Source organism: Pinus tabuliformis, chromosome 8, assembly GCF_031772625.1.
Source record: "Pinus tabuliformis cultivar Carrire ecotype Pingquan chromosome 8, CPIR1, whole genome shotgun sequence".
Taxonomy (NCBI): domain Eukaryota; kingdom Viridiplantae; phylum Streptophyta; class Pinopsida; order Pinales; family Pinaceae; genus Pinus; species Pinus tabuliformis.
In genome coordinates this window covers 350297449-350314222 of record NC_142294.1, presented here as the reverse complement: position 1 = coordinate 350314222, position 16774 = coordinate 350297449, and the positions used below count along the sequence as shown (strand labels likewise).

The 16774-nt window shown below is 41.1% G+C and overlaps 2 protein-coding genes across 2 annotated transcripts; both read right to left on the bottom strand.

Moving 5' to 3' along the window:
- Positions 1–8564: 8564 nt before the first annotated feature.
- Positions 8565–10082, bottom strand: LOC149235582 (uncharacterized). Its single transcript, XM_089368598.1, has one exon. It carries the CDS (start codon positions 10080–10082, stop codon positions 8565–8567), a length of 1518 nt encoding a protein of 505 aa, XP_089224724.1.
- Positions 10083–10236: 154 nt separating this feature from the next.
- Positions 10237–15927, bottom strand: LOC149235581 (uncharacterized). Its single transcript, XM_089368597.1, has 4 exons — positions 15690–15927; positions 13209–14726; positions 10554–12550; positions 10237–10341 (listed from the first exon to the last, which is right to left on the bottom strand). The coding sequence occupies exons 1-4, from the start codon at positions 15925–15927 to the stop codon at positions 10237–10239; spliced, it is 3858 nt and encodes a 1285-aa protein (XP_089224723.1).
- Between the last annotated feature and the right edge of the window lie 847 nt (positions 15928–16774).

The window sequence follows — 16774 nt, the reverse complement described above, 5'->3', positions numbered from 1 at the left end:
CCTGGGCTGAATGAATAGGACAAGGTCCATGTCATGATGATTTCAAAGCTGCCCATGTGGCTAGTTTCTCCTTCTAACACCTGGAACCTGTTAGAGCATGGAGGTAGCTACGGAACAACCGATTAGCTGCAGAATAGGCTGCGTTCCGTAGCTAATATACAAAAATTTATTCAAATAGCAAAACATAAAAAGCATAACATGTAAATCACTAAATGTCCTCCTCAAGATAGTATATACCAGTTATTAGTGATGAGAATGCATCTTTATTATGGAAAAACAAAGAAAAGGAATGAGAAGAGTTGGTAGGGAAAGAGTAATTTTGAGGCTCAACATACCCCCACTGCAAAATCATTGCATGTCCCCATGCAATTTTAAAAAATGTGAACTTCTTTCTCTTATTGCATCTATTCTGATACTTCTTCCAGCACATTGAACTTCATGTTCTTACTTCTCCTTGCACTGACTGCCATCCTGGGCTTCTTCATAAGAAGTATGTATTTGAGGTTGATAAATGTTCTGCTCAAATTCTTATTTTTCCTCTTCAGCATCCTATTTTTCTTGTACCATAATCCTAAGTGCAGCATTGTGTGGTCATGAATGGATTTATCCAAATTGTTCTGTTCCCTCAAGGTTTCATTTTCTTTTTGAATATGCCTGTTCAAAATATCTAACTCAAAGATTTTTTATTTGAGAGAGCTAGTTAGAGGTTCTTGTGGATTGACAGGCTGCTCTAGATTGGTTGAGGATACTGGATCCATTGAGGTATCCTTTCTCTCTAATGACTCTATGTAGTCATAGATTTGTTGCTGTACTGGATCTATGCCAGGAGAAGCTTTGGTTGGGCTGCCTTCAAAATTCTGTGGAGGAGAGTTTTGTGGACTGTGTTAAGGTGGAATACTGTCAGGATATTGAACTGGGGTTTTTTCCTCTAAGTTTATGAACTGGGCTCCTTTTGATGTTACCTTCCTCACCTTACCTCGGAGTCTAGAGCTCCTTCTTAGGTTTTGGAAGCTTATGGTTTCTTCTTTTGTGTCCTTCTTCCTCTTCCCTATATCCTTCTTTTTCTTGATTTGCTCCCTAATCTTGGTCAGTCTTTGAGAGAGTAATTGTTCATCTTCTTGTGGTGATGGAGGTTCAGGAATGTCATCATTGATTTCTTCAGCTCTCTCTTTCATTTTTCCTTTCTGTTTAGTCTGCTTTCTAACCTCTGGTTAGAAGTTGTCTTTACATCATTCTTTTGTGAGGAGGTTCCATATTTGTTTTGAATGTTAATGTTGATCTTTCTCCTCCTACTTTTCTTAACATGACTCTCCTCAGGTGACTCTGGAGCATCTTGGAAAAAACTTCTTACTAAGAAATCTTCCCATGTATCCCCTATACTTTTCAAATGGAATTCAACTAGTATTTTCACTAATTCATGATGATACATAGTTGTTTCTATGAATTCAATTTTCTTTTGGACATTTGTAGCCATCCTTCTCAGACTGTTTAGAAGGAAGAAGGGAAGGTTGATGGTTCCATTTTCTAAGAAATTCATTAATAAGCGTATATGATAAACATACATAAACCCAAATCTTCCTTCACATGTAATGAATTTTTGCAATATCAATAGCATATTACCCCATTTGTTCTTGAGTGTTGAAATAGGAATTCCCTTCCTAAATATTGTAACATCCATACTTGGGTTTCTAAGGATCACTTTCCAAGATTCACCACGAAATTCCTTGCGTTTAAACCATCTTTCTCCTTGTCTCGGCAGCTCTGTTGCTTTTGTTATGAAGGATTCTGTGACTACAAATTTAATATCTCCTATCTCCACTTCTGTGCCATCAAATGACCTTGCAAAATACTTGGTAATTTCCTTGTGGTAGTCGTCAAATTTCTCAATAAAATTTAACCATTCGGCCTTCTGTAGCATCCCTTTAAGCTGTGGATACCCTTCCATATATTTTACCCCTATGGGCTCTGTCCTGACAATAAGCCCCATATACCTTGTTTTCGGTTAACCTTCAAAATTACTCTTACTGTCTATAAAACGAGTGCTATTTAAGAAATGGAATGATTGTGTGTATGGAAATGGAATGACTGCGTATATATGAAAATGGAAAGACTGTGTGTATATGAAATGACTGCGTGTATAGGAGAGATAAAATTAAGGGTTTGCATGTAATAAATAGACAATAAGGGTTTAGAGAGTCGTAGATAGGTAGGTCACATCGCCATCTTGACGGTTAACAAGTGGAGTTGTGGAGGACCGTTTGAGTACAGGTTATGGAGTTTGAAGTGGAGATTTGTTATGAAAGAATCATTGAGACTGTTTGTCATTAAAGATGGAAGATATGGCGGAGATATAGTGGCGGTCAAATCAAATGATGGTCGATTAAGGAGACATGTGATTATACATACTATAAAAACTTATGTTTTCAAATTGATTTTTGAAATAAATCTTTGCATTTACCTTTGGAACCTTTACCTTTCGTTTGCTAATTTTTTTGATGTTGATCCACAGGTACCTTGAGTATGGTTAGTCTTCAAAAATTGATTTTTTTTTTCAATTCCCTGCATACGTGATTTTATTATGAGCTGTACACTTGTGCCTGAACTAATAAACAAATTGTAGCTGCAGAATCAGATTAGTTGTAGAACAGAATCAACTGCAAAACGTGAAAAAGAAAGTGAAATATGGCTTATGGATCATGAATGAAATGGAAGTGGCTATGTAAGTGAAATGAAATGAGATGTAAGACAAGATGATAAATGAAATGAAAATGGAATGAAAGCTGTAAAAGGAAAAAATGAAAAATTTGTTGATGAAATATGACAATGAGATGAAGTGAAACTGCAAAAATAAAACGGAGCGAGGTGAGATGAGATGATGAATTTGCAGAATCTAAACTGCAGAGTGACTGTATCTTTTTATCGCTACTTATTACAAAAAAAAATGGAAAATATAGGGTGTCAGAAATCTCTGATTTTCACCTTGTATTTTCTGTATAAGTATGCCAATCAATGACTGGTTTTCAATCTTATATAATTTATTTGTTTTGGTTTTTTTTTCCTTTAAGAAAAATAAAGACTAAGTTAGTGGAGAAGAAGAATTCTTCCTCAATAGCTTCATTTCAAAATTGTCTTGGAAAATCTTAATGAACTCCTCTTTTGAAATTGGTTTCTAATATATCTTTAATCTATGACCATTCACAAGAAGAGGAGTTTTACTTTCATCTATTGTTCTTATCCTCACTGCTCCATTACTAAAGGCTTTTTCAATCTCATATGGCCCAAGCCAATGAGTTTGAAACTTCCCTTGAGAATCTTTAAACTTTGAATCAAACAATAGTGACGAATCTCCCACTTGAAACCTCTTGTCCTTGATATATTTGTCATGCCATTTAGCCCTCTCTTGTTGGACTATACTAGTCCTTTGAACTGCCTCTTGCCTGATTTCATCAAGTTCATTTAATTGCTCCAGCCTATGATTTTATGCCTCTGATAAATCTAGTCCTAGTTGGACTGCCATCTTGAAAGTTCTGATTTGGAACTCTATAGGGAACATAACTTGTTTCCCATAAACAAGTTCATAGGGTGTATGTCCCATTGTGTTCCTCCATGCAGTTCTATAGGCCCATAAGGCTTTAGGAAGCCTTTCCGCCCAATCTCTTCTATGTAGATGCACAGTCTTGGTGAGGATTCCTTCAATCACTTTGTTTGTAGATTCCACTTGACCATTTGCTTGTGGATGATAGGGAGTAGATTTCCTATGTTTGATCTTGTATTCTTCCACAAGCCCTTCCACCATGTTAGATGTAAATTGAGATCCCTGATTTGTCACAATTTCTCTTGGAACACCAAAACGAGTAAAGATGTCCTCAAAAAAAAAATTCACTACAGATTTTTCATTAGCAAAAGGTAATGCTTTAGCTTCTATCCATTTAGTGACATAATCAATGCATACCAATATATACTTCTTTTTCTTAGATGGAGGATTAATTGGCCCAATAAAATCTAAGGCCCACTTTTCAAAAGGTTCGATGAGTACCTAAATTTGTAATGACATTTCATTTGAGGGAGCAGGTTTCCTTACCCTTTGGCAGCTGTCACATTTCCTGACATATTTTTTAGCATCTTTGAAGATGGATGGCCAATAATATCCTAAAGAAAGGATTTTATAGGTTGTCCTCTTGTTAGCAAAGTGTCCACCACATGGCTCATCATGACATGCCTTAAGAATCTCGGGCATTTCATCTTCCCTGACACACCTTCTGATCATAAGATCTGGGCTTGTTTTATACAATTCGTTAGTGATCCATGAATATCTTGCACTTACTTGAATAATTTTTCTTTTCTCTCTAGGAAACAAATGTGAAGGTAACTTTCATGTGACCAAATAGTTAGCAATATCTGCAAACCAAGGAGTTTGAGTAGTTACTGCAAAAAGATATTCATCAGGAAACTTATCTTCAACCGGAGAATCTTCTTTGATATTCTGAATCCTGGACAAGAAATCAGCGACTGTGTTTTGTTTTCCAGGTCTATCTAGCACAATATGTTGAAATCTTGCAAAAGTAAAAGCCATCTTGTAACTCTGCCATTAGGAATAGGTTTATTCATTAAATATCTAATTGCAGAGTGATTTGTATGAACAAGGTTTCATAGCCTGTTATATAGTGTTTGAACCTGTTAATTGCATGAACAATAGCTAAAAATTCCTTTTTAGTCACAGTATAATTTAACTCAGTGGGAGTCAAATTCTTACTTGTATAGTAAATGGCATAAGGAATCAAATCTTTTTGTCCCAATACAGCTCCCAGAGCTGTATCTGAAGCATCTGTTGAAATATGGAAAGGGAGTTCCCAATTTGGACCTCTTAAAATGGGTGCTTCAAAATTTTTGTTTTTAAGGTTTCAAATGCCAACTGGCAGTCAAAATTCCAATTGAATTCACAATCTTTGGTAAGAAATTTGAAGAGTGGTGATGCTATTTTAGTGAAATTTTCTGTAAACCTTCTATAGTATCATGTAAATCCTAGAAAGCTTCTAACATCCTTTTGGAAATTTGGAATTGATAATTTAGAGATGACTTCAACTTTAGATTTGTCAACTTTAATCCCATCTCCTGAAATGTGATGTCCTAAAACAATACCTTCTGTAAACATTATAAAACATTGTTGAGTTGAGGCTTCTGTGATCCATATCAAGTTTATGAGAAAATTCTTCGGCGTAAATCACATGATCTTACATTTGTCGACGTGTTTCGAACCAACCAGTGTGGTTCATCGTCGGACAAGTTGAAGAATCAGATCTAGGCTGCAAGTTAAATAGTTAGAGCAAGACCTTCAACGACTATATTTGACCAGGCACTGTTAAATTGACCCACTAACGGCTATTCTTGACTTGGAAATGGCTAGCAGGATAGGAACACCTTAATTAAAAATTAAAATAAGTTAAAGTTAAATTCAGATTCAGTTAAATTAACCATTTCAAATTTGTTTTAATTTTAGAGTTTAAGAAAATCCTGTTATAAGAAAATTATATTTTATTTTATCTTTATTTTTTATTTTCATTTTTTTTAGGTTTAATATAGAAAGAATTTATAATTTTATTTTATTTAATAGTTTATTCAATTTATTAATTTGTTAAAAATAAAAATAAAATAAATAATAATAAAATAAATAAAATAAATAATAACTTAAAATAATAATAAAAAAATAAAAATAAAAAATAAAATAAAATAAAATAAAAAATAAAATAAAATAAAATAAAAAAAATAAAATAAATCAAAATTAAAATTAAAAAAAAAAGAAAAAAAAAGAAAAAGAAAAAAAAGAAAAAGAAAAAAATAAAATAAAATAAAATAAAATAAAATAAAAATAAAAATAAACAAAAATAAATAAAAATAAAATAAAGATAAAATCTTATTGTTAGAATTGTTATTTTCAAGTTTACTATAATGAGAATCTATATTTCAATAAAAAAAAAAAAACTATTTGAAAATATATAAACAAACCCTCAAAGGAACTATGATAAAAAAGGTAAGGTTAAAGGATAACAAGGGGAACCTAAAAACAAGCAATAAAAAACGGGAGGGGGGGAATGGAAGAACACGACTAGGAAGCAAGGGCTGGGACCCAGTAGCTACTGATCTTCCAGCCATCCTCTCTATTAAGATTGTTCGGCCTTTTTTCAATTTCAAGGGCTTCCCTAAATTTTCGGTGATGGAATTGAGAAACCCTAGCAATGACACTGGCCTCTTCAATACAAACATGATGATTGGTTTTCTCTGCATGCTCTGCAAGTGCGGAAGACTTGGTTCTCCTATGCTTAAGGTGAGCTACGTGCTCACTAATCCTCTGATTAATAGAGCACCCAGTTTCACCAATATAGGGGGTCTCACAGGAGCAAGGAATAATATAGACCCCCTTCATGTCCTTGGGGTCGATAGGATCCTTTATTGATGGGAGGGAATTACGAATGGTGTTAAGGGGTCTAAAGGTCGAGGGAACATTATGTTTCCTAAGAATCCTCGCTATCTTATTAGTGGTCCCTTGCACAAAAGGTAGGTGGACCCCAGGGACACGTTCTTTAGGATCTTTTTTAGTCAACGAATTTTTGGCAGCTTTGATAAAAGCTTTCTAACCTAGGTATCTACTATACCCATTCTCAACAAAGACATTAAGGAGATGGGATTTCTCTTTCTCAAAGCTCTTTTTATCTGAGATCCTCAGGGCTCGAGTAGCGAGGGTGTTGAGAACACCCAATTTCTGAGCCGGGAAATGGTGGGAATTGGCATGAAGATATTGCTCCATATGTGTCTTCTTTCGAAACACTTGGTGGGAGAGTGAACCATCACTATTCTTTGAAATAAGAATATCGAGGAACGGGGGCAACCATCAACTTCATGTTCCTTGGTGAACTTAATGGCCGAGGATTGACTATTGAGATGATCGAAGAAGAGATCCAACTCCTCTTGGCCATGAGACCAGATGACGTTAGTGTCATCCACATATCTTTTCCAAAGCTTAGGCAGGAGGTGGGCTGAGCTTAGAGCCCTAGATTCAAAATCTTCCATAAAAAGGAACTCACAACGACAGGGGATAGGGGTGAGCCCATGGCAATGCCACAGGTCTATTCGAAGAATTCCCCTTCAAAACTGAAGAAGGTGGAGGTGAGACAGATCTCAACTAACTGAGCGGTATCGGGATCCGTTAGGCGGTTGATGACCGCCATGGCCTCCTTTATAGGGATGCATGTGTAAAGGGAGACAACATCAAAGCTCACAAGAATGTCCCCAGGGTCAAGCTTAATGCCCTTAAGCTCCTCAACAAAGGAAGCAGAGTCTTTGACAAATGACTCTGTACGGCCAACTAAGGGTTTAAGCTTGGAGGTAAGGAATTTTGCAAGAAGGTAGGTAAGACCTCCAATAGTGTTGACAATGGGCCTTAGGGGAGCTCCCTCCTTGTGAATCTTAGGGAGCCAATAGATCCTAGGAGTGATGGGATTGCTTTCAATGATTTTATGGTGAAGAGAACTCACTGAGCTACTGGCTTTGATGGCAAGAGCCACAGTCCTCGAGATCTTCTTTAGCGGATTTTTGGAAAGCTTCTTATAGCTTCCACTATTATGAAGATGATCTAACATCTTATTGCGGTAATCTACTTTGTTAAGAATGACAGTAGCCCCACCTTTGTCAGCTCTCAGAACAACTATATCTTTGTTCTGGTTTAAAGATCTGAGAGCACCAAATTCATCCTTGCTAAGGTTGCTCTGAGGGGGCTTTGCCTTCCTAAGGACCACGACACAATCTTGTCTAATAGTGTCCTTAACGCTATTAGGTAAACCTCTAATCCCCCACTCTATGTCACAAATAATATCATCAACCAGAATCCTCTTAGGGGCCAAGGCAAAATTTAAACCTTTACCCAAAAGTTTAAAAACCGAGGGGGAAGGAGAAAGAAGATAAATTGATAACCTTATTATTGTGAGATGGAAAGGGAGGATTCAGATTGTCATTGTTATAACAATTCTTGTTAATCAATAATTTTTTATTACTAATATTTTTATTATCCTCACTAAATATATTATTACTGCCACTTTCTTTTTTAATATTCTTAGATATATAATTGATTGTATTATCACTTATAACCTCTATCTTATTGTTTTTTTTTTCCCGTAGAAAAAGTCGTAATTTCTATTAATCAAAGAGAAATTACATTCTGTAGATGCTGAGCATATGCATACTGAGGCTGTTTGCCTCTCAAAAAACTTCTAACAAAATACTGTTCATTGTTTCAGACAACTAAAAAACCAGATAAGCTAGACAGTAGTCACTCCTCTCACCAAACTGTTTGTCCACGCAGGGAGTTTGGAGAGGTATATATCCAAAATAATAAACCAGCAAAGAAGATTTGCATAAGATTTCCATTGTTTCGGTCATCACTATGCAGCTGTAGCTTGCTGCCCGAAAAAAAACATAAAATAGCTGTGTTTTACCACCATAGTCCATAACAGAAATATATATAAAACATGTAAACAAAAAACCAGTAAAAACTGAGCATGTTGGGACCCCTTTCAGATGAGAGCATCCCTTTGAGCCTGTAAGTCATCAAAGGGTCTGTGATAGTGCTGAAAGTAGGTGCCATCCAAATCTTCTTGTATTAACCAGTCCTCTTCTTGCCTCTGCGCTGCTTGCTTGGATAGGTAGTCCGCCCGAGTGTTGCGCTCCCTGTATATATGGCGACAATCAAATTTTTCAAAAGCATCTGTTAGTCTGAGTGCCTCATCCAGGATGTGTCTCAAAGAGAAAGCAGTGCAAGATGATTTTCTGGTGAGCCAATTGCATACAATCATTGAATCTCCAAACAGTTGTAATTTTGTACAGCCCTTCTCAAGTGCAAAAGATATGAGGTGTTTGGCAGTAGTGAGCTCCGCAAAATTATTAGTGCCTCTGCCCAGGGGAATTTGGAGAGAGAAAGAGTGATTTTCTCGCAAGTAAAGGAGGCCTCCCCCCCCACAGCCTTCCTCTTGGGCTGAGCCATCAAAATATGCCCAGGGGAAAGATTTGTCTATGAATTCTGGGGTGATGGACCGAGGGGGAGCAGATGGAGGATCATCAGGAATGAGAGCAAGGTCTGCTATAATGTGGGCAATGGTGACAGGCCAGTGGGGAAGCTTTTGGTCGAAAATTGCTCGGTTCCTTGCAATCCAGATAGACCAACACATGAGGAGAGGAATGTTCTTGTCTTTTCCAGAGTGCTGTACCAGCCAGTTGCTCCATGCCTCAGTGATAGATTGCCCACGCCAATGGTGGAGGGAAGGGGAGCGTAAAGAGAGAAGTGACCATAGGTCTTGTATTGCCGGGCAGGTAAGAAAAAGGTGTTCCGTATCTTCCTCATTACTTCTGCAAAGATGGCACCAGAAGGGTCCATGGAAGGATCTTTTTTTCAAATTTGCCCCAGTGGGAATCTTGTTGGAGAGAATAGCCCACATAAGAAGCCGCGTTCTAGGGGCAGCTTTTAGATGCCAAATTGTTTTCCACCACTGCTGAGAGTTGTCTGGCTGGTGATTTTGCATAAGCTGCATGTAACCCTCCTTTGGGGAGTATGTACCAGATTTTGCTAGGGCCCAGACTATCTCATCTTCTCCCTCCGATATTCTGATGTGAGCTTGTGAGAGAGCCTCAGTGTATGATGCCCATTCTTGTCTCCATTGTTCCGGAATGTGGAGGTCTTGAGAAGTCCTCCAGGCCTGATGGAGGAAACTGGAATTTCTTTGGTCAGCAATGTGAGCAATAAGCGTGGCGCCTTGATCCCTTAGGTGTGTTAGGAGCTGCTCTGATAGTCTTTGCATGTTTCCACAACCAATCCAGGGGTCGACGCCAATGCGGACAGAGTTCCCCTGTTTTATTCTCCATGTCAGTCCCTCCCGAATAAGGGGAAGAGAATTTAGGACAGCTTTCCAGATGATGGAGTGACTACCACTTCCCCTGTGTTCCCTTCGAATCCAGCTGAAGATGCTTTCCGGAGCAATATATTTTTCCATAACTACTTTCTGCCAGAGACTATTTGATGTGAGGAGTTGCCATCCCATTTTTGCAGCAAGAGCATTTGCAAATAAATCTAATCTCTTAATTCCCCATCCTCCCCATTTTTTTGGTTTTGCTATGGTGTCCCATTTGACCCAGGCAAAGAGATTCCCTTGTTTTGATCCCTTCCATAAGAATCTGCAGCAAATTTTTTGTAGCCTAGATAAGATCCCTCTTGGTATCCACGCCAGGGACATCCAGTACACTGGCGTTGCTTCCAGCACAGCTTTGATTAGAGTGAGTCTGCCTGCCCTTGTGAGGTATCTGTTATACCAGACATTGATCCTTTTCTCCACTTTAGATATTAACCAAATCCAATCTGCAATTCTGTAACCTCCATGTTTTACTCTGAAGCCCAGATACTTCAGCCCTTCCTCCATAGGGTGAATCTGAAATGGAAAGCGATTGTTTGTGTAGATGACTTCTTGTGGGGAGCAATTAATCGCTGTAAGGGTGGATTTTTGTACATTTATTACCATTCCAGTTGCTTTCTGAAAGAGATCAAAAACCTGATGTAATGCCGATGAATCGGCCATACTGCCATTTAAGAAGATCAAAACATCATCCACAAAGAGTAGATGTGTAAGGAAACAGTTGTCCGTGATTTTGATTCCTCTTATTCGTCCTCTTCTGTGTTCAGCTGCAATCAATCTACTTAGCCCTTCCATGATAAGTAAGAATAGAAGGGGAGATAGAGGACAGCCTTGCCGGAGGCCTCTTTCGGCAGTAAAAAAAGGGGTGGGGGAACCATTAAGGAGGACACTGTAAGGAACATCGGAGATGCAGCTCATGATTCTTTTGATGAAGAGGAAAGGGAAACCCAGGTGAGTGAGGAGCATTCTGATGTACAACAAGTTTACCCTATCAAAAGCTTTTGAGAGGTCCACTTTGAGGATCATTCCTTTCAGATTTTTGCTTTTCATAGAGTGAAGGAGCTCTTGTGCAGTACCAATAGCCTCATGGATCTGGCGCTTATGGAGGAAAGCAAATTGTTCAGAGGATATGTTGGCCGATAGGATGGGCTTGATCCTGTTTGCTAGGATTTTGGCCAAGATCTTATAGAGACAGTTGCAGAGCGAGATGGGCCTGAAATCGTTAAAAGATACAGGCTTATCAGATTTGGGGATGAGAGCAATGAAGGTGGCTTTGATGCTAGAGGGGATAGATCCATTTAGGCAGCAGTGGTTTATGGCTTTGAGAATGTCATTTCCTATTAGCTCAAAAAAGGCTGAAAAGAACTCAATTGTCCAGCCATCTGGACCCGGGCTCTTGTCCTTTTGGAAGCATTTGATAGTGGCTTCCAGTTCCTCCAAGGAGATATCTTTAGTAAGCTCCTCCGCCTCATCCTCATCCACAAATCTCGGGAAAAGTTCTGCAACCCTCATTATTTCTAAGAGATTTGCTTGACCTGGAGCTTTGTATATATTCTTAAAGTGTGAAGAGGCAAGATAGGCAAGTTCCCCTGGGCTGCTGATCTGATGTCCTTGCTCATCTTGCAACTCCCAAATAGTGTTGATCGCTTTTCGCCCATTTGCAAAACGGTGGAAAAATTTAGAGTTCTCATCCCCCTCCTTGAGCCATATGGCTCTGCTTCTTAGTCTCCAGGTGTCCTCTCTGTCTCTGAGAATCTGGGTTCTCTTTTTGATTAGGTCTTCATACAAGGTCTTCTGATCTGGGGATATATAAGTTCCATCTGAAGTTGCTTCAAGTGCCTCTATAGCTTGTTCCGCCCCAGATATAGTCTGATCATCCTGTTTTCTCTTTGATTTCGCCCATTCTCTTGATTTGCCTTTGATTTCAGAGAGGTTTCTAACCAAACCTTTGGCTGGGTCCATATTCTCTGAGATCGGATGTGATTTCCAGAAATCCGATATCAATTTTATGTAAGAGGGATCCCGGAGCCAAGTTGCATTGAATTTGAAAGGGGCATTTTGGGCTCGTTGTCTTGCTTCTAATTCCAGGAAAATGGGCCTATGGTCCGAGATCCCTCCACTTCCCACCCATTGACGAGACCTAGGATATTGGGAACAGAGCCCTTCCTTCATGATGAATCGATCCAGTCTTCTCGCTAGGCTTTGATCCCCAGTTCTATTGTTCTTCCAAGTGTATTGGAGTTTTGCAGAAGGGAGATCAATCCAATGACGATCTTCAAGCAGTTGCCCAAAAAAATCAGAGAGGGGGTCAATTTGAGCCAGATGTCCCCAAGATTCGGAGAAGCCTATTGAGAAATTTAAATCTCCTCCCAAAATAATATTCTCAGCTTGTAGGAGTGGGGAATCTAGGAGCTTTTGCCAGAATAGCTCTCTATTTAGACAGGGGCCATAAACATTTATAATTTTGAGATTTTCCTCCAGATCTCTCGAATATATATCTGCCCCCAGAAAACCCCCTCCACCCCAGATGTTTTTTAGCAAAATAGAGTTGTTCTTGAAACCCATAGCAATGCCTCCTGAGCGGCCAGATACATCAATGGCTGTAAAGGTCCACCCGGGTAACCATAAGCCAAGAATGGAGGATGCGGTGTCCGCTTTGCATAATGTTTCTTGTAAGAAGATAATGTCCACAGGGTTTGAGAGTAAGAGTCGCTTCAGGGCCGCTTTTTTATCCGGGCTGGCCAACCCTCTACAGTTGAAGGATAAAATTATCATGGAGGGGGGTGGGGGAGGGTATCTTGTGCTCTAAGGGCCCTGGGAAGAGTTTGCTGCTTGCCGAGGAGGATGTCTTCCTCCGTTTGTTTTTGTGCTATCGACTTTGAGGAAGGTCGACCACGCCCCTGCTTGGGCGAAAGGAGATGTGATTCCATCGGCATCCCTATGGAGTCCGAGACTTTTAGCTTTGTGGTCGAACGGGTAGGGTATCTCGGGGACGAGTTTACAGAGGGAGACGGCGAGGGAAAAGAGGGGAGGGGGAAAGAGGGGACAGAGGATAATGATGGAAGGCCCATAGGTCGAGGGATGGGGCAAGATACATATAACGAGCCGAGAGGGGGGAGGGATGTGCAGGCCACCTTTACCAGGTCCAGGGCAGACGGGGATGAGGGGGGGGGGGAGCCTGATAGGGGGGGATGCCAGCAGAAGATAAACTCAAAGATGCAAAATGTGAAACAGAGGCAGACGAAGAAGTGGACATACCCGAGGAGAAGACCGCTCCCTTTGCAGCTTTTGAGCGCGTCAGTGGAGGAGATGGAGGCCGGGGCGCATTTGATGCTTGCTTCCTGCGGCGAGGTGCAGAGGGCGCTTCCACCGTATCCGAGGTGATGATATGATCCGTTCTCGGTGCCATAGCAGCCTGAGGGTCTAGCATCCCCTCAGAGGAGGGTAAATCCTGGCCTGTAGCTGTCTGCTGAGTCTTCTGGAGGAGGGGGCAGTCCTTATATAGATGTCCCACCTGGTGACACCTTCTGCATCTGTAGGGTATGCCCTCATAATCCAGCTTCTGCTTCCTAGAAGTGGCTTTCCATTGAATAGTAATATGTTCAGGCACTCCCCCTCTGGTATCCATATGTACTAGGATCCTTGCAAAAGCCATAGAGCCCGTCGAGATATAGGATTTATCTGTTTCCATGAAAGTTCCAAGGGCATTTCCAATTCTTTTGAAAATATCTTCCGACCAGTACTGCAAGGGCAAGCCCGGAAGCCTAACCCAAACTGGTCCAATGCCCAAAAGCTCCGTCTCTGGGTCGAAGAGGGGCGTCCACCGTTTGAGGAGGACCGGGGCCTTCTCAAAATGCCAGAACGAGGAAAGAACCCAGCTCGTGTGGTCCGCCCTTGCAAATCTGAGCGCAAACCATCCTCGTACGAACGTCTGTACCGATGGGATCTCCACAAGGTATTGCCCCCAAATCTCGGTCGCCCATTGCTTGATTTTTGCAGCCGTTGCGTGTCTGCCTCTAATCCGTCCCACAAGGACACAGTCCGCCAGATCCATGGCGTCTCCCCACTGAATATCCTCTTCCAGCCGCAGGAAGACGTCCTCCGCAGTGGATTTGAAACAACGCTGCTTCTTGGCAGGGCGGGAGGACATGCGGCCCGGGTTTACAGTGGCCTGAGAGCCCACAGGGGGGGGAACAGGGGGGGGGGGAAGGGGGTTAGTCCCACAAGAGGGAATGGCTTCAGGGAGGGGAGGGACCGCGTGGTAACTACCCGAGGGTGCGGAAGGGCCCGAGGGGGGGTTTGAAATCGAGATGGTAGGGTTTGCTGCCGAGAGGGAAGGGAGCCCCAAAGAGGTTTCCGGGGGCAGGGGAAGGGAGGGGATAACCGGCGCTTGGGGGGAAGTACCAACCGGGGAGGAGTGTAAGCAGTCCGCCAGGAAACCCAGAGAAGCCGGCGAGGGGACCGCGAAGGAGTTCCAGGAGGAGGGCTCGCCAGGGTAAAGAGAGGTGGGGAGCGACGGGTCGATAGTGGGCGACAGATGCTCAAAACTAGCAGATAAATTCCCGCTGTGCAAACCCTCTGATGAAGTAAACGTGGAGCGCCAGATGGAGCTTTCCGCCAGCGGGGACTCCGAATAATCTACTACCTCAGTGTCCATGTCGACAGCTGCAAGGTGCCCTCCTCGAGATACAGGTAACCGCCCGATAGAGTATTCCTCGAAACCAGGTAACCGTATGGCGTCGGCACCGACAGCGGGGGGACCGTTTAGGGCTGAGCCTGAAGAATAACTTGCTGTGGGTCACGTTCTCCTTTGGCAGTGAAAACGACGCCTTCGAGCTGTCGGCCGAGCTGTGGGGGGTCTCCGTTCCGATGCAGAGAGGGCAGTGAAAAACTCCGGGGGAGAATAACCAGGGTGAAAGTGCGGAAGACGCGGGAGGAGCTAGGGTAAAAAGGGAGGGGGAAAACACAGGACGCGGGGGACCCGAGTACCAGCTCGTGGGCCAATGAAAAAACCGGGAGATGACGGGAGGAGAGTACAGGTGGGGGTTTACAGGGCCGTGGGCCGGCCTGCAAACCCCGTCAGAAGGGTTTCATGGTTGTTCATGCAGCGCCTGGATCAGTACCGCGACCTTCTCCTTTTCACCTCTATCTTATTGTTATTACTATTATTATTATAATTATTTTTAATATCAATATTCTTATTATTCTAGGTAAACATATCATTATCATTACTATTATTATTATAATTATAATTGTTATTAATATCATTATTATAATTATAATTATAATTAATATTCTTATTATTTTCGCTAAATATATTATTATTATCACTATTATTATTATAATAATCGCTATCATCATTATTATTATAATTCTTATTAATATCAATATTCTTATTATTCTTATTCATACTGTTATAATTATTATAATTCTGATTAATATCAATATTCTTATTATTCTTATTCATACTGTTATACTTAGATATGGGATTATTTGAATAATCATTAATAAGAGCCACAGTATTATTGTTGTTATTTAATTCATTAAAATTAAAACTCTGACGCTGGGGCAATGAGCACTCACCGTCGAAGATCGGGCTAACTGTACCTATGGACAGATCCACGCAATAATCCCGCGTTGGTTAGGACCCAGCCCTAGAAGAAACGTAGAAGGAGGCACCCCGGGTTTGACCACGAGGACCAGCGGTGGAAGACTGAGGTAGCACAACTGGAAAATTACCTCTGCGCAGAGAAGAAGAGCTGCAAACAGAAGAAACATTGCCATGAAATGAAACACGAATCTCCTCGCGTGCTGGAACAGCCGAGTTTAGCAAGGTAACGTTGGGCTCTGAAGAGGCACTGCCATCCACTGTGCAGAGAGAGGACTGATCAACGTTATTCGTCATGCAGGAAGATTGGAGCTGATCAAGGGAACTGTCAGACCTGATTTCATCGCCTGAATTATTTATAACCTTCATCGGTGGGAGAATACAAGAAACCCCTGAAGAGCCACAAGACAACCAAACCTGGAGTGCCGATTTTTGACCAGTTGAGATCTGGCTATGGGAAACCACATCCATGGATTCGAAAGAACCAATAGGCAGCGCAGATTTCTGGGTCAGTTTATGAAATTTATTAGCTTGTTTTAACTTCCGGATCTCTTCCAAACGCAGGGAATTTAAAGCCGAACAAGCATCTATTCTCGCCCACAGGGAGGCGAAAAACAAGTTCGCAAGATCCGGATGCAATCCCATAAGAAAACAGGAGAGCAGATTCAGGGACCTTCTGACCTCACTGATCTCAGACCTTAATAGAGCTATACTAGCATTAAGGAAAACACATGGTTCAGGGGAGTGTGAAGGCGATGCTTAATCTGGCAAACACTGGGATGACAGAGGAGTCTCTGCATCTTTTAAGAAATGCTAGATCTGATTTCAACTTTGAAACCTGCAAGCGTGCCCGTTCAAATTGATGAACCTTAGTTGCGATGGCTTTTCCGTGTAGGGATTCTATTGTTGAGTTGAGGCTTCTGTGATCCATATCAAGTTTATGAGAAAATTTTTCGGCGTAAATCACATGATCTTACATTTGTCGACGCGTTTCGAACCAACCAGTGTGGTTCATCGTCAGGACAAGTTGAAGAATCAGATCTAGGATGCAAGTTAAATAGTTAGAGCAGGACCTTCAACGACGATATTTGCCCAGGCACAACTAAATTGACCCACTAACGATTATTCTTGACTTGGAAACGGCTAGCAGGATTGGAACACCTTCATTAAAAATTAAAATAGGTTAAAGTTAAATTCAGATTCAGTTAAATTAACC

Excerpts from the sequence above, each read along its gene's own strand:
- LOC149235582 (XM_089368598.1), bottom strand. The coding sequence starts at position 10,082 with ATGGGATGGCAACTCCTCACATCAAATAGTCTCTGGCAGAAAGTAGTT.
- LOC149235581 (XM_089368597.1), bottom strand. The coding sequence starts at position 15,927 with ATGAAGGTTATAAATAATTCAGGCGATGAAATCAGGTCTGACAGTTCC. Across the intron at positions 12,551-13,208 it reads GGGAGCGGTCTTCTCCTCGG|CCATTGATGTATCTGGCCGC; the intron begins GTATGTCCACTT and ends GGACCTTTACAG. Across the intron at positions 10,342-10,553 it reads TTCAGAAAGCAACTGGAATG|ATACCTCACAAGGGCAGGCA; the intron begins GTAATAAATGTA and ends CTGGTATAACAG.